The following is an 18,475-nucleotide window of genomic DNA, read 5'->3' on the forward strand; positions in this document are numbered from 1 at the left end:
TTTTTCCTTCTCTCAGTTGGACATAGGTCTGACATTCTCATGGCAGTAACCGTGCGGATGGCAACACTGATGAGTGCGGGGAGGAGCGGTCCACCAGCCAGGGCAGGTAGACAGAGGCGACTTCCTCTCCCTGACCCGTGACCCTCTGAGAATTGGGATAAGGCACCCTTGTGTTTGTCTAGGCTGGCTGCCCGGGTTGGGAGCGTGTGGTTTCAGCACACATCACATCCGCTGGGGCTTGCAGACACGCCATGGCCCACTTTTTATTACCCTGCAGGCTTATAAATAGTCAAGCCAAGGCTTGTGGCAAACTGATAAGCATGGCACTGTAGATGATCAGAAAAGTCTCCTGCTGTCCTCAGTCACAAAATGATTGGCCAGGAGCAGCCACAGGATTTTCAGGTGGCTGCAGCTCCTCAGGAGCCTAGCCTGAGCCATCAGAGGACAGGAGGAGCAGTACTGGAGTGAGTGTTCCTGACCTGCTGTGCGAAGGGGCCCGATGAGATGGAAATAGGGCTTATATTGTTTAATTATCTAAGAACTGCCCACTTCCCAGAAGGAGCTGAGACAGCCAAATGAGGGGATTTTGTGTATCCTACCACCAGCCAGAGCCCAGCGCAGGTAGCAGAGCTGCCGTGTGACAGCAGACTCCATGGTTTGTCTCTGTCCCTGTCACGTTAAAATGCGTTAATTTTACTTACTGGGCTTAAGCCAGGTAATACAAAGGATGTGTGCGATTAATATTTAATTGTAGCCACAATTCAAATATGAACACTCTGGTCTTTTAAAGGGAAGAGCAGCTAATGCTCCCTTGCCGGGGTGCGCCCTCGAGCTGGACAGCAGAGGCTGCCGCCCAGAGACCGCCTCAATCCCGAGGAAGTCCCAGCAGTGGGGCCCCACAGCTCCCAGGGCGGGGACTTGGAACTGTCCCCAGAGGAGGAAACCACTGAGGTTTCACGTACCTTGGGTGAGGTTTCCTAGGGAACGAGGTGGGGATTCATCGGGATTTATCACAGGCCTTAGAAACACGACAGAATTAGCTCAATAATTTCAGATCTCCCCAGCTGAGTGAGATGTGTGCCGATGGGGAAGAGTTTATTCTTTCCAGGATACTAAATTGTAGCCTGGGTTCTCCCCTCTCCCCAAATTTTACACCTTTCAAAACCTACCCTCAACAATCCGCTGCCCTGCGTATTCATCACGATGGACTTCAAACTGCTCGTGCTTCTGTCAGGGAGGGTCAGCCCAGGGCTGTACCCTGCCTCCGGGTGCTCGTCTGTGTTCCAGTCCTGTGGTTACTGTTGTGGACAGACAGTACCCTTTATAGACTTTAGTACTTAATGCCACCTCATGAGTTAAGAAGTAGCCCATTTTACAGGTGAGGATCATACTTCGATGGGTTAAGAGACTTTTTAGGCCACCCAGCTCACAGACGGCAGCACTAGGACTCAAACCTCTGCCTCACTCCAAACTCAGAGCTCTCCGCTACTAACTGACCCGCCTCTTAATCTAGCGAGTGTTCGCTGTGATCCACTGTCCTGCTGGTTTGCGTCCTGCCTCACCCTAGACTAGAGGGGCTTTTCTGCTGTGTGATATCTAGCCTTTGAATTGACTCCAGACACCCAAACCAAGATTGACTGGTTCAACACCTCGCGTACTCCAGAGTACCAACACGAGGTCCACTGGCTGCCTTAGCCTCGGGGGAATTAGCTCCACGCTCCTGGTCATTTGGAAAAGCATCTCTCCCAGAGGCCTCAGTCTGCTGCTCCTTACGCTTCCTAGCCCTAGCTTGCATTTCCCCAGCTCCACATCATTGCCTCCCTGCTCCCAGCACTCCGACCTACGGAGAAATGGAGGGCTGCAAGGTCGGAAGGCCGTCTTTTGTGACTCATCCTTCTTCAGACAGTGAGCGTATGAGTGGGTGCCCTCTCTTGCACCGCTGCTAGAGAGTCTCCTGAGGCCTTCAGAGTAGGACAACGGGATGAACTTTGGGGACAATCAGACCCCAAAACTCTAGCAGTGAGTTGTCGTGCTGGGCGAGAAGATGCTGTCAAGGAGGAAGACAGCTCCGTGAAAGCTGTGCTCCGTGGTCTGAAACACTGTCCCTGATCTTCCTTCAAACCTGACATCAGCACAGATCCAGTCCTGGCCAGGTGCTCTAAATGACTTAGCAGCTTTGGTGTGGTAAACCCAGAGAATTTCAGTAGAGGCAGGAAAAGAGAATTTAGAGCCAAGACTAAATTATGAGGATAGATTGCTATTCCAAGGTATCTAAAAAACAGGTCTTTTTGGTTATGCATTAGCAATCTTGATTATGTAGGTGTCATTCTTCAGTGAAAACCGTCTTTTCCTGCCGCCCGGAATAAAGCCATCCTCTTGCCGCACCCTTCCTACCGAGAAGGTTTTGTGGGGTAAGATTTGGGGGCCTCCGCTGGCCTCTGTCCTTTCAGGTTCCAGACTCCCTCATAAGCAGCTTCTGCTGTGTGACTGGTGGCCAGGACCAGGGGGCAGGCAAGGCACCCACTCTTGGGCTCCGCAGCACAGGGCAGACACCTGAAAGGGACTGTCGCCTCACATTTTGTGCCTCCCTTGCCTCGCCTTAGTCCTGCCCTGGAGTAGCTCCTCACCCACCAGGGCTGGCTGAAAAATAACTCTCAGTTACACAGTGAGCAGTGAAGCCATAAGGAATATGACAGCAAAACAGAAACAGCTTATTGGTGTCTACTCAAGGCCGCATTCACTTAAAAGCATTCAGACAAAAAAATTCTTAGGAAGTTTGCGATTCGTTTCTAAATGTATATGTAAATATAGAAATCCCTGTCCTGGGCAGGCGGTTGGTTGGTTGGTTGGTGTGGATGCCAGCAGACAGACTCCCCTTGGGCGCATTAAAGCACTGACACTCGGTTCGAGGTCTGGTGTCTTGCATTTAGCCGTGGTTCTGTGTGAATTCCCTTAGGCCAGGGGTCGGCAAACTTTTCTGCAAAAGGCCGGATAGTAAATATTTTAGATTTTGCAGGCCATAGGGTCTGTAGCAACTACTCATTCTGCTGTTCCAGCACAAAAGCAGCCATAGGCAGTCCACAAACAGAGTGGCATAGCTGTGTTCCAGTAAAACTTTATTTACAAGAACACGGCCACACTTGGCCTGTGGGCCTTAGTCTGCAGACCCCTGCCCTAGACCAAAAGGGGATGCTCTCTGCGCAAAGAGCCTGTGGGAAGAAAGAGTACAAGTGAATTTGCTTTTCCAGGGGAGAAATTATTGGTGGGTTCATATTCCAGTATGCACAACAGAGGCTCAAAATCCTCTGTCACTCACTGTGCACTGCAGAGAGGGTTTCACCTGTCTTCTCTTCTGCCTTGCAGGCCTGTTCCTCATCCTCGGGCTGATTCTCTACCCCGCGGGCTGGGGCTGCCAGAAGGCCATAAGCTACTGCGGACACTATGCGTCGGCCTACAAACCTGGAGACTGCTCCCTGGGCTGGGCCTTCTACACTGCCATCGGCGGCACAGTCCTCACCTTCATCTGTGCCGTCTTCTCTGCACAGGCAGAAATTGCAACCTCCAGTGACAAAGTACAGGAAGAGATCGAAGAGGGGAAAAACCTTATCTGCCTCCTTTAGCTGGAAGAGACATTAATGCCATTTTCTTCCTTGTGTGACCTTGTGAAACAGTCCACCTCGGGCTTCGTCGTCTGAGTCAAGTGAAGAGCTCGCCTTTACCCACCAGAGCCACGTTCCACAGCCCCGAGCCTTAACAGGACCCATGCGAGGCACCCTCCAGCTGCGCACAGGGCCTGCACTGAGGGCCGCAGTGCAAACGATCAGAGATGGAACATGAAAACAGTACAGAAACCCTGACATACAGTTGACAAACTCGGTCAGACTCCATCTCTCCCAGGGCTCAATGAAGGATAATGATCGAAAGCATTAAAGCAGCAGTTTCTCTGGTAACAGAAGAGACTGTCAGCCAGATTTGCAGGCTGTTTTGAGATGCGTTTCTGCCACAAGCTTGCACGCCTGTGAGCATCTCTGCCTCAGAATGAGGTTTTCGGTTTGGTGTTTTTGTTTCCTCGTTCTTTCACGTTCTCAGTTGGAGACTGCGATGCCACCTCCAGGCTTCCTGGGGGTGGGATGTGTGCTAAAGGGCGGAGCAAGACACTGTCTCCTGCTCAGCTGCCGAAAGGGGTCGGCAGGCACAGTGTGCAGTCCTGTTGTGGAACTTATTCTGGGCTGAATTCCAGGGTAAGGGGGATCAATTGAACTGTCACTCCAAGATTTTAGAAATTTGAGTAAAGAAAGAATAAGGATCTGTACAATCATGAGAATAAAAGTACAAAATTCTGCTACAGAAGACAAATTCATTCCACTTCCCAGCAGCCAAGCCACCACCGGTCCTGGCCCAGTCTCCCCTTCCACCGGAGGTCACGTATTCCTCTCCTAGGGTTAGGAGCGTGCTTTGACTGCCAAAGGAAACCTCACTGTTGCCTCATTCCAGGGACAGAGGTCGCCAAGCCAGCTGCGGCTCAGTCACACGTTCACTGGGAGGACGGGCCAGAACCTCAGCACTTGCGAGGAGACCTCTTCCCGCTGCTTGGTAACCACGCTGCAGTGGGCTGCACTTCCAGCCCCAGCAGCAGCAGGATGGCATTCTTTGCAGAAAAAAAGGAGCTGGTCGTGGGAGTGAAGTTTTTCTAGTTACTGGCGGTGATCCTGAAAGCAGGCTGAAGTAACATTAGATGCTGCAAGCAGTGAGCTGCAGCAGAGGCGTCGTTCCCAGGAAATCAAAGCGGACAGTTAATGCAAGGACGAGAGCTACACCACGCTCATGGCACCTGCCGACAGCTGTCTACAAAAGGAACTGACTACCACTATTAAAAAGGATTCAGGGGCTTTTAAGCTAGTTTCTATAAATTACCAATATAAATGATTCAGGAAAATATTAGCCAACACCTCAAATTTACTCTGGAATGATCTAAGCGGCCAGAAAAGGACCTAGTCTGTTACCCTGAGCTTCAGAATTGCAGAATGATCCAGAAACACTCCTTAGCAACTCAAGCAAGTGGAGTGGACCTGCCAGATTTATGGATGGATTAAAAGTATAGGTCTCCTTGGGTTTATGAATCTCCTCACTTGAGGGCTGGCTTTGTTTTGAAAATTTAACAAATAATTACTACGCACCTTCTTTGGGCAAGGTGTTGCATGCTAAGTGCCTGCAGGCATAAGACCCTGCTCCGGATGTAACAGCCTTGCCCTGGGGAATCATTTTAAAGCTGTGTGAGTCTCAGACCATGCCTTGGTGCAGAACAAATAAGTGCTTTTTGTAGATAGAATGGAGCAACTAAACTTTCATTTCAGTCTGGCCTTTGGCCTGTGCCAGAAACCATCTTATCTCACAGATTAAGAGTGAAGGGCAGGAAGGGGAGGAGTGTGGAACTAGGCCTTAATGAGTTCACCATGCTTAGGCCAAAGTTCAGAATAAGCGAAATGTCAATCCTGTGGGTTTTTTTGAAAAGAGGAGGTAAATATGTATCCTCTTAGCAGCCTACAGTAAGGGCTCAGGAAACATTAACCCCATCTCTCACGTCACACAGAGACAGGCGACGGCAGCCGCTGGACAGGGCTCCCGCACCGACTGTGCATTTACATGCCCTGACCAAGTCCTCATGCCACCACAGTGACTACTTTTCAAACCTTGGCGATAATTTTCATTTTAAAAAAAAGCAATTCCCTTCATCAGGCAAATAATCCTGATAAAGACAAATTGTTTCCTTAAAACTTATCAGAAGATTTACTCTACTTTTTTTCAGTAGAAGATAGAGAACCCATTTTCTAACACTAATTTTACACTCTCGCTTTCCTTACAGACAAGTCATAAGCCCAAAGGATCCTGTGAGCATGTCCCCCTTCTCTACTGCCTCACGCTCAGTGGCTACGGTGGTGGCATAGCCCTAGCTCACCCTGACAAAAGTCACAGGTGAGAACATGACCTCCCTTGGCCAGAAGAAAGTCACTAGACAGTGTTACTTCATTAGTCTGAATGCTGCAGAAGACAAAAAGCACATGCACACGCACAAAACCCCAAAGCACTAGAAATGACTGAACGCTGCGTGGGTAAGCAGAGCAGAGACCGTGTGAAACGTGATGTGGGCCTTGTAAGCCCTGAGTCCGTGAGCCAGGCTTTGGTTGGGATGAATGGAACATCCAGAATCACGCAAGTCTAGACCCAAACTGCACAGCTGTTTAGAAACCACTGAATATGAGGAATGTGTTAGAAATATGATAAAAACACTTAGACTGATTGTTGCCCCATAACTATTGTTCTAATAAATTCCGATCAGTCAGCTAATTGCCCCAGTCTAAAAAGTCTAATATACCTGGGCCATTCTTACTACCAGAAAAGTCTTATTTATTTTTGCTTGCGTTTGCGCTTCAAGTTTGGTGATGGGCTGGGCTTCTCAGCGAACTCTGTAAGGCGGAAATCTTTGCCCGGGATTCTGTGGACTCTTTAAACCTGTGTGCTGATCCGACAATGTTACATTAACCGTGTGAGGGTTTTTGTATAGTTTTCAAACCTCTGTGGTGTAATGATCTTTGTTAAACATGTATTCTGTAAAGTGCCATAGTCTTTTTTTTATGTGTAGCATATTTAAAGAATATATCTGTATATTCTCCATACACGAGTCTGTGTGAAAGACGTGCAATAACAAAGGTGTGTGTATGTTTTGTTCTTTGGAAACTGGACAGGAGTCAGAACAGGGATCGTTTCTGTTTTGGCAAAGGAGAGTTCAACATGTTTGCCTTCATGGCTTAGTCATTAACCCATGACAATTTTAATGCTACACAATCCTATGTGAAGAAAAGACTGGTATGAAATCCTTTTGTCCTGGGTCTAGATTAAAATAATCGCTAGTTTTATGTGAAGGGTAAGCCAGCAGGCAGGCCCAGTTAATGCTAGTCTTTCATGTGAAATGTGAAGCTGCCACGTTGCCTTTTCTGTTAGTGTGATCATTAGTAGCTGGTACATAATCACTAAGGAGCTATTTCTTAACATGCTTTGATAGACCATGTTAATGCTACACCACTGTTGAAGGGCTAATCTCACACCTTCTTCGCCATAAGAGTCTGGCTTAGAACAGACCTCTCTGTGCAATAACATATGGCCACTGGAAACCCCTGGCCTGCATTTGTACTTGGGCAGCGATGACTCCCCAGGGCCAAAAGAGTTAAAGGCGCGACTGGGATTTCTTCTGAGACTGTGGTGAAACTCCTTCCAAGGCTGGGGGTCATTAGGTGCTTTGGAGGAACTCAGCACCACCTGATGTTCAACAGCCACTTGAGCCAAATGTACAATTGGATTTACCGCTGATGGACTCAATTGGAGCCTTCACATTTGTGGTTCTCCTGTTATACTGTAAACTAATACATTGTTTGTCTAGCAGTGATTAGGTTCCTGTGCATATGTATTTTCACGATGTCTTCCCCTTCCCAGATCTGAATTAAACCAGATTTTGCAAACTCATTCTGGTTCTTTCAAGTCTAAGTATATTGGTTCCATTATGATGTGTATAATTTGATCAAGAAAATACCTACCAGTCAAATTTTATTTCAACCACTAACTTATATGTAATATTGGTGATAGGAAAAAAGATATTCAGGTATTTTATTCCATTTGCTAGTAACAAATATATCCCTACCTTAGGTTAGCTTTAACTTCAGGATAAGTATTTCTTCCTTGGAGAAGCAGCAATGTAATTATAAATAGGAAAAAAAAAAAAAAAAACCTCTCAAACTATACAAATATCTTAATTTTAAACTAAAATTAAGAAATATGAAAATGCTTCAAACTATTTATTAAAAAGGTTTTAAAAGTATAAAGAAATATGTATAAACAATGAAAAGGAAAAAACTCAACTGAAGTGCTATTTTCCTCTTCTAACAAAAAGACCAAAATTAAAACAATTCTGGAGCAGTTCCACATCCACATTTCCTGAAGGTAATCCTGCCCATAAGAAGCCTCATCCAGAGACAGAATTCTCATTTATAAACTCAAAGATGACATTAACAACCCTTTTCATAAACTCACGTTCAATTTTCCATAGCCCATGAAGCACTTATCTGATAGAATTAACAACAATGGCTATTTTTTTCCCTGATCTCGGCCCTGTGACAGCTGAAACCACATTTATGCTTTGGCTTGCAAACATACCTGACACCTGCCAGGTTTCTAACAGAAATCAAAATTAATTAAAAGCTGACAGTTATTCAGATAACTACAGGAAAAAATTTTCCAAACAAATTATAATCCGAATAATCCAAGCAAAACTGGGAATTTTCAGTTAATTTTTCAGCTGATATTACATCTTTCTCAAAAGTTAATCCACTTTTGGAGAAGGACCCTGGCTTTAACTTTCGGCGGAGGCTGCGGAACCCTCGCCTGTGCTTCCCACTTCCTTCCTAGTTTTCACTTAGCAATTCTGCTACTGGATCAGCTTTCCACGATGGATCGTCCTGGAGCACACTGCATTCAACTTACCACTAGCTCTCCTTAAAGAAACACTAAGAACAGTCTTGACTATCCTGACGTTGCCTTTAAGAGGATTATTTCAGTAGTTTCCAGTAATTCAGGACCTTTTTCAACTTGGAAACACTAAAGGATATGAGCATCGAAGCAAACTTTCAGCCTACTCTTCAAAGCAGCAAGAACCACTAACTGTCTTGATTTCACAGCCCCTATATCAGTTGCTTAGTCATTTGGCTGGGGCCATCTCACTGCTGTTCCTACTCCTATCTGCTTCCTTGCAGCTTCCTCCTCACCCTGAAGAGTTCTGCAAGATAAGCCCTGAAGGCGTGAACTGCTCATCTTATTTAGGTGCACAGGATGTAGATAGAACATAAATAAAGAAGAGGAAGTAGTCAAACCACATGGGAAAGAAAAATCAATCGAATAACATGTAGATATTAGCAGCTCCTTGGCTTTTTATAGCCAAATATCCTGAAAAATCCGACACCTACAGGCAAGCAGTCCACCAAGTGCCTATGTGTGGAGGAAACACTGTAATCTCTTCTCAAAAGAAGAGAGCCTGAATTAGGGCAGGTGATAATGAAGACAATGAGATAAAGTACAGAGACATTAAGAAGAAAGAATGGACAGTCTGGTGACTGATTAGAAGTGGTGGGGGGAGGAAAGGAAAGATTCCAGGTACTTAGTTTGGGCACTAGGTGGAAAGTGATGCCATCACCAAGATCAGGAATCCAAGAGCAGCAGGGACAGTGAAGGTGGAAAGGCTCAGCTTAGGCTGCTGCTGGTGGAGCCCTGTGCACAGCCTGGGAATCTGCCGCACAGAGAAAGCCAGGCTGGAGATGGAGATTTGGGAGTCATGTCCATCCTACACATGGACAGACAAGTTTTCAACGATTGTGCACTTTCCACGTGCAGGTACTGTGCTAAGCACTCTATATAATTCATGCATTCATCAAAACCCTATGAGAAACTATTATTATCCTCCTTTTATGGATAAGTTAACTGTCACTTACATAATTTAACTGAACTTAAGTAATTTGCCCCAGGTTAAAAAGCTAGTAAGTGGCAAACCAAGGCTCAAATACAGGTTGACACCAAAGTCTGCATCCTCAAACAGCTGCAGTGTCCTTCTACCGAGAATGGCCTCCCATACAAACCCCTGGGGGTTCCAGGGGCATGCCAACATCTCTGTGTGGTAAACTGTTAGAGTAAATTCCAAGTGATTTCCAAAAAGGCCACACTGTAAGATGACTGATGAAAACACTGCTCTTTCCTCTCTTTCAGAGAAAAACCTGGTAATTTTTCATACTTTTGAAGATGACACCATATGTCTCAATTCGCTCAATCCTGAAAACAAACACTAAAAATTCATCAGGTATATGACAGTGGCAAAACAAATGATAGTCTGATAGTTATTTTATGATTATAAATAACCTCTCATCCAGCATAAGCAGCTACTATTACATAAGAAGTATATGTTCTTCATAGTTAACGTAATAATTAAATAAGGATTTGTCTTCAACTAAAGTTTCTGCACACACACACAAATGCCACAGACCATTTAGTAAGATATCACTGTGGAAAAGCAAGCAGCAGCTACTCACCCACACATTGTGGAGCTAGGCCTCAGTCTGGAGATTTCAGAAACACACATTGCAATTTTTTTCTTGGCTATTGATTTTTTTCCCTAGGGTCCGTTGTCCCTGAAGCATGGGTATGAACTACTGGAAATGTGGAAGGGTGAAAAGGAAACAGAATTGGAGAGAGGTAGCACAGTGTGGCAGAAGCAGCCCCATCCATGGCAGGAGTCAGGGGACATGGGTCTAGCTGCCTCTCCCAAGCCCTTCACCACCACTCACTGAGTGACCAGGCTAATTTCCTAGTCCTCTGTAAAAATGGGGCCAATAATAGAAATGACATCGTAGGTTTGGGGTAAGGATTAAGTGTCGTATGTAAAGCATTTAGAATATATTCTCTGGCACACAGCAAGTCCTTAATAAGTACAAGTTATTTTCAGAAAAAAATTAAGTGAATCTTCTATCTGCCCAGAGTAATATTACTTAAGAGTTGATCTTAAAAATTAATAATTGTTCTAAAAAACTGTGAAGAATAACATAACCTGTTGTTCAAACCAAGTTAATTTTACCTAGAGAGGCTCAATGGATTGGCCACCTGAAGCCAGCATGTCTTCTTCCATCCTGTACTAATCGTCTTTAACTTAGTGCTTTCAGGAAGTGGAAGATTTCTCTGTGGATGCAGGTTACCCAGTCACTCATATTATTAGTAAAACCAAAAAAAATAAACACATAATGTTGGGCAAGCCCATGATCTGTGGGAAACCAGAATGCTCAGAAAACCTCCTGATTATTTGTCAAAACCTATTCATGGCAAAGACTTTTTAGAAAAGGCACATCCAATGTAGGCAGAGTGTGGTTAGAGGCCCTTCCATACACTGCTGATGGAGGCATAAACTGATACGGTATCCTGGAGAGCAATGGCAATGCTCATGCAAGGTCTTAAAACAAATAAGCTCATGCCTTGACCCAGCAATCTGTCCTAAGGAAAGAACAAAAGCCCGAGCACCCAAATTTAGCAACAATGTATTCCCTAGTAAATTATTTCTATATATTTTTTAAAACCCTGAAAATCACAACCTAAAGGAAATACAACAGGACTTACTAAAATCTTTAAGGACGTCAGCAACGTGGCAGAGTGAGCTCACCCAGGACTCTCTCCCCTCCAAATTACAACCAAAAGGAGCAACTGCTTTCCAACCAAAAATAATCCAAATAACAGAAATTGTCAGAGACCCACAGCAGCCAAACGACAGAAGGCAGAGGGGCTGGAGCCACCCTCGAAGAAGCTGGAATGGGGTAAGAGACAACTTCACTCCCTCCCATAGAGACTGGGATCGCTGCTGTGGGTGAGGGAAGGAGTGGGGGAGAGGCCGCACATCTGCAGGATCATCCAGGACTCCCACTGCCCAGTGCAGCGGAAACCCTCTGATGGGGGAAAGCTTTCGTGTGGGGGTACCCCATCAAGCCAGGGCCCCAGGAAACCAGAGAGGGAGAGCTGATCCGAATCCAGCTCTGCGTGTGAAAGTGCCCCTCCTCCCCCAACCCGCGCTGCACGCCACCATCGTAGCTGAAGGTGGAGGGCTCAGAATGCGTGGCTCTCAACCACCCATCTAGTGGCAACAGGCTGTAACTGCAACCAAATAATAGCATTATGCGCAAAAACCACTCCTCTACCATCCAGCAATTTATAAAAGCTCCAGACCAAAAGGAAAACAATAAAAACACACAATTATGTCCTGAGTACTTGGAAAAAGGTAAACTAAGTGAAGATGAGTTCAAAATAGCTATCATCAAAAATAGAGAAACAAGTCAATGAGTTCTGGAGTTACTTCACAAAAGAGATCAAAACTATAAAGAAGAATCAATCGGAAATACTAGAGATGAAAAATACAATGGATCAGATAAAACAGAATACGGATTCCCTGAATGCCCGTGTAGACATCTTAGAGGAGAAAATTAGCATAATCGAAGATAGACAAGTTGAATGGCTCCAGGCAGAGGAACAAAGAAAACTAACAATTTAAAAAAACTGAAGAAAATCTCTGAGAAATAGCTGACTCAATGAGAAAATGCAACTTAAGAATAATCAGAATTCCTGAGGGGGTGGAAAAGGAAAATGGAGCAGAAAGTGTGCTCAATGAAATAATAGAAGAGAACTTCCCAAATCTAGAGATTGAGAGAGAAATGTGTGTGAAGGAAGCTTTCAGATCTCCTAGATTTGTCAATGTAAAAAGACCTACTACAAGGCATATAGTAGTAAAAATGGCAAAAACGAATGACCAAGAAAGAACACTCAGGGCAGCAAGGCAGAAGAAAATAACCTACAAAGGAACCCCTATCAGACTTTCAGCGGATTTCTCTACAGAAACCTTACAAGTTAGGAGAGATTAGAATGACATATTCAAAACTTTAAAGGATAAAAATCTTCAGCCAAGAATACTATCCAGCAAAAATATCCTTCAGATATGAGGGAGAAATTAAATCTTTTCCAGACAAACAAAAGCTAAGGGACTTTGTAGCCACAGGATCTCCACTAGAAGAAATCCTCAAGAAGGCTCTCATACCTGAAAAGAGAAAAAAAGGGAGAAAGGGGTCACAAAACACAGAGTAGGGAGACAAACAGATAGGATCAGAATAGGATAGCAAATATTCAACAATGGATAAAGGGAAGGAAATCACCAAAGCAAAGACAATCTTATCACTCTACCCACAAACTCACAACACAAGTTGGAATAAGAGATGAAAATAATAATTTAGGAGGGGAGGAAGAAAGGGACTGAATCAGTCTAGGCTAAGGAAGTAAGAGACCACCAGAAAATGGACTATATATTATACACGAGATTCTGAATACAAAGAATCAGGGTAGCCACTAAACTAAAAAACAGAACAGAGACACAAAACATAAATAAGGAAAAAAATCTAAGAAACCCAGCATAAGAAATTGCAGGAGTCAATGGGTAGGCTAAAACACACAGGACAAGAAACAAAGGAAACGCAGGAAAACTGGAAATGAGCGACAGAATGACAGCATTAAGCCCTCATGCATCAATAATCACCCTCAATGTAAACGGACTGAACTCTCCAATAAAAAGACACAGAGTGGCAAAATGGATTAAAGAACAAGATCCAACAATTTGTGGCCTCCAGGAAACACACCTCAGCTCAAAGGATGAACACAGGCTCAGAGTGAAGGGGTGGAAGGCAATACTCCAAGCTAATAGCAAACAAAAGAAAGCAGGTGTCGCAATACTTATATCAGACAAAACGGATTGCAAGATAAGGCAGGTAAAGAGAGACATAGAGCGCCAATGCATAATGATCAAAGGGACACCATCAAGAAGAAATAACACTTACAAATATCTATGCACCCAACACAGGAGCACCAAAGTTCATAAAGCAACTATTAACAAACCTAAAAGAAGATATCAAAAATAACACAGTAATAGTAGGGGACCTCAACACCCCACTCGCATCAATGGACATCCAGACAGAAAATCAACAAGGAAACAGTGGAGCTAAATGAAAAGCTAAAACAGTGGGACTTAATAGACATATATAGAACACTTCATCCAAAAACAGCAGAATATACATTCTTCTCAAGTGCGCATGGAACATTCTCAAGGATAGACCATATGTTGGGAAACAAGGCAAGCCTCTACAAATTTAAAAAAACTGAAATAATAACAAGCATCTTCTCCGATCATAATGCTATAAAGCTAGAAATTAATTACAAGAAAAAAAGCTGAGAAAGGCACAAGGATGTGGACACTAAACAATATGCCATTGAACAAGCAATGGATCACTGAAGAACTTAAAGAAGAAATAAAAAAATACCCGGAGACAAATGAAAATGATAACATGCCATACCAATTCATATGGGATACAGCAAAAGCTGTATTAAGAGGAAAATTTATCACAATACAGACACATCTTAACAAACAAGAAAAATCCCAAATAAGCAATCTTAAACTACACCTAACTGAATTAGAGAAAGAAGAACAAACAAAGCCCAAAGTCAGCAGAAGGAGAGAAATAATAAAAATCAGAGCAGAAATAAATGCTATTGAAACAAAAAAGGCAGTAGAAAGGACCAATGAAACAAAGAACTGGTTCTTTGAGAAGATAAATAAAATTGACAAACCCCTAGCCAGACTTACAAAGAAAAAAAGAGAGAAAGCTCAAATAAACAAAATCAGAAATGAAAGAGGAGAAATAACAACAGACTGCAGAATTACAACGGATTATAAGAGAATACTATGAAAAACTATATGCCAACAAAATGGATAACCTAGAGGAAATGGATAAATTCTTGGACTCCTACAATCTCCCAAAGCTTAGTCAAGAAGAAGCAGACAATCTGAACAGACCAATCATAAGGAAAGAGATTGAAACAGCAATCAAAAGCATACCAAAGAATAAAACCCCAGGACCAGATGGCTTTCCTGGGGAAGTCTACCAAACTTTCAGAGAGGATTTAATACCTATCCTTTTAAAGCTATTCCAAAAAATTAGGGAGGATGGAACACTTCCTAACACATTCTATGAGGCCAACATCACGCTGATACCAAAGCCTGACAAGGACAGCTCGAAAAAGGAGAACTACAGGCCAATATCACTGATGAACATAGATGCAAAAATTCTCAACAAAATTTTGGCAACCTGAATTCAGCAACTGATCAAAAGGATCATACATCATGATCAAGTGGGATTCATACCAGGGACACAGGAATGGTTCAACATCCACAAATCAATGTGATATACCACATCAACAAACTGAGGAATAAAAACCACATGCTTATCTCAATAGATGCAGAGAAAGCATTTGACAAGATCCAACAGCCATTTATGATAAAAACTCTGAACAAAATGGGGATAGAAGGCAACTACCTCAACATAATAAAGGCCATATATGACAAACCCACAGCCAACATCATACTCAATGGGCAAAAACTGAGAGCCATCCCCCTGAAAACAGGAATGAGAGAAGGATGCCGTCCGTCTATCACCACTCTTATTTAACATAGTACTGGAGGTTTTTGTCAGAGCAATTAGGCAAGAAAAGGGAATAAAAGGAATCCAAATAGGGATGGAAGAAGTGAAACTCTCACTGTTTGCAGATGACATGATCTTATATATAGAAAACACCAAAGAATCCACTGGAAAACTTTTAGAAGTAATCAACAAATACAGCAAAGTTGCAGGGTAGAAAATCAATTTGCATAAATCAGTAGCATTTCCATACTCTAATAACGAACTAACAGAAAAAGAACTCAAGAAACACAATACCATTCACAATCACAACAAAAAGAATAAAATACCTCGGGGTGAATTTAACTAAGGAAGTAAAAGACCTATACAACAAAAACTACAAGGGTTTTCTGAAAGAAATGGATAATGACATAAAGAGATGGAAAGACATTCCATGTACATGGATTAGAAGAATAAACATAGTTAAAATGTCCATTCTACCTAAAGCAATCTACAGATTCAATGCCATCCCAATCAGAATCCCAATGACATTCTTTACAGAAATAGAACAAAGAATCCTAAAATTCATATGGGGCAACAAAAGACCCTGAATTGCTAAAGCAATCCTGAGAAAAAAGAACAAAGCTGGAGGCATCACAATCCCTGACTTCAAAACATACTACAAAGCTACAGTAATCAAAACAGCATGGTACTGGTACAAAAACAGGTGCATAGATCAATGGAACAGAATTGAAAGCCCAGAAATGAAACCACACATCTATGGACAGCTAATCTTCGACAAAGGAGCTGAGGGCATACAATGGAGAAAAGAATTTTTCAACAAATGGTGCTGGGAAAACTGGACAGCCACATATAAAAGAATGAAAATTGCCCATTCTTTTTCATCATTCACCAAAATAAACTCAAAATGGATCAAAGATCTAAAGGTGAGACCTGAAACCATAAGGCTTCTAGAGGAAAATGTAGGCAGTGCACTCTTTGACATCAGTATTAAAAGGATCTTTTCAGACAGCATGTCTTCTCAGACAAGGGAGACAATAGAAAGAATAAACAAATGGGACTTCATCAGACTAAAGAGCTTCTTCAAGGCAAAGGAAAACGATTGAAACAAAAAAACAACCCACTAACTGGGAAAAAATATTTGCAAGTCATACATCCAACAAAGGCTTAATATCCATAATATATAAAGAACTCACACAACTCAACAAGAAAAAATCAAACAACCCAATCAAAAAATGGGCTGGAGACATGAACAGACATTTCTCCAAAGAAGATATACGGATGGCCAATAGGCCCATGAAAAGATGTTCATCATCGCTGATCATCAGGGAAATGCAAATCAAAACTACACTAAGATATCACCTTACACCCATTAGAATGACAAAAATAACCAGAAGAAATAGTAACAAATGTTGGAGAGGTTGTAGAGAAAAAGGAACCCTCATACACTGCTGGTGGGAATGCAAACTGGTGCAGCCACTATGGAAAACAGTATGGAGATTCCTCAAAAAATTAAAGGGCCAGGCTCTGTGGCCGAGTGGTTAAGTTCCCGCGCTCCGCTGCGGAGGCCCAGGGTTCAGATCCTGGGCATGGACATGGCACCGCTTGTCAGGCCACGTTGAGGCGGTGTCCCACATCCCACAACTAGAAGGACCTGCAACTGAGATATACAACTATGTACAGGGAGGGTTTGGGGAGATAAAGCAGAAAAAAAAAAAAAAAGATTGGCAACGGTAGTTAGCCCAGGTGCCAATGTTTAAAGAAAGAAAAAAAAATTAAAAATAGAACTACTATATGATCCAGCTATCTCACTACTGGGTATCTATCCAAAGAGCTTGAAATCAGCAATTTGAAAAGTACCATGCACCCCAATGTTCACTGCAGCATTATTTACAATAGCCAAGATGTGGAAGCAACCTAAGTGCCCATCAACAGATGAGTGGATAAAGAAGATATGGTATATATATACAATGGAATACTACTTAGCCGTAAAAAAGAACAAAATCGTCCCATTCACAACAACATGGACTGACCTTGAGGGAATTATGTTAAGTGAAATAAGCCAGATAGAGAAGGATAATCTCCATATGACTCCACTCATATGAGGAATTTAAAAATGTAGACAAAGAGAACACATTAGTGGCTACCAGGGGAAAGGTGGGGTGGGGGGTGGGCACAAAGGGTGAAGGGGTGCACCTACAACACGACTGACAAACAATAATGTACAACTGAAATCACACAAGATTGTAACGTATCATTAACTCAATAAAAATTAAATTTAAAAAACTTTGATACATGCATATAGAAGTAGCTGTACAGCTACTAAACGTTACATATTCAGAAAAACGAAAAGAAGCTCAACATATATTTATAGCATAATTGAAAAAAGATTACAATCCATTCTATTAGTTAATCTCCACTCGAAAGTAAGAGGAGACCAACTCAAGATAGCTCACAGAGAAAACAGTGTAAGAATATGACTGGGGTAATGGGCTGAATATGGGTGAGCAGTGGGGCCTCACACAGGAAATGGAAAGCTATTAAGATCTTTTCTATGTCCTTCATCCTATTTGTCTGCATGTCCGATTCATTCTTCATTCTCACTGCAGATCAACTTTCTTGGTGACTCCTTCCCCATGGCAGAATATAGCTAACCATATGTTCTAATTCTGGAACAGTACAGTTCTGGACAAGTCTGCCAAGCATGAGTCCACTATAGCTAGATGACATCCAGTACAAATGTGGTCTTCAGAGACCCAAAGAAATGGAGATTATGAGAGCTGGATAAACAGCCCTAAAGGGTCTATTATAAGGACATAAAGGGAAATCTTATTAATTTTAGGAAAGAAGTTGTCTTCCTAGAAAGTTAATAGAAAGATATAAATCAAATTTTAATAGTAGTTATTTATGGGTGTAAAATTATGAGCAACTTTACCTTCTTTTGGTTATAAATATTATTATAATTTATACTGAAATGTGTATTAATTTTATAAATTAAAAAAGTTAGTTTTAAAAGCTAAACTATCAGGCCATTATGATATAACGCTAAATCAGGGAAAGATAAGATTAAAAAATCCATGTTTTGTTTTGTTTTGTTTTGTTTTGAGGAAGATTAGCCCTGAGCTAACTGCTGCCAATCCTCCTCTTTTTGCTGAGGAAGGCTGGCCCTGAGCTAACATCTGTGCCCGTCTTCCTCTACTTTATACGTGGAACGCCCACCACAGCATGGCTTTTGCCAAGCGGTGCCATGTCCACACCCAGGATCCGAACCAGTGAACCCAGGGCCATCAAAGCAGAACGTGCGCACTTAACCGCTGCGCCACCAGGCCGGCCCCTCCACATTGTTCATATCCCTTATATGTATGCATAGAAAAAGAATGGAAAAAACA

General features: G+C 42.8%; 1 protein-coding gene across 9 annotated transcripts in view; it reads left to right on the forward strand.

The window, feature by feature from the left end:
* Positions 1-7,518, forward strand: part of LHFPL2 (LHFPL tetraspan subfamily member 2) — a 158,057-nt gene extending 150,539 nt beyond the window's left edge. For all 9 annotated transcript variants that reach the window (XM_044777939.2, XM_044777940.2, XM_070517891.1 and 6 more), the window contains one exon: positions 3,364-7,518. In XM_044777939.2, coding sequence (XP_044633874.1) covers positions 3,364-3,620 — 257 coding nt within the window. In that variant the 3' untranslated portion in view covers positions 3,621-7,518. The remainder of the gene's footprint in view (positions 1-3,363) is intronic.
* Positions 7,519-18,475: the final 10,957 nt, after the last annotated feature.

Source organism: Equus asinus, chromosome 9 (genome assembly GCF_041296235.1).
Source record: "Equus asinus isolate D_3611 breed Donkey chromosome 9, EquAss-T2T_v2, whole genome shotgun sequence".
NCBI lineage: Eukaryota > Metazoa > Chordata > Mammalia > Perissodactyla > Equidae > Equus > Equus asinus.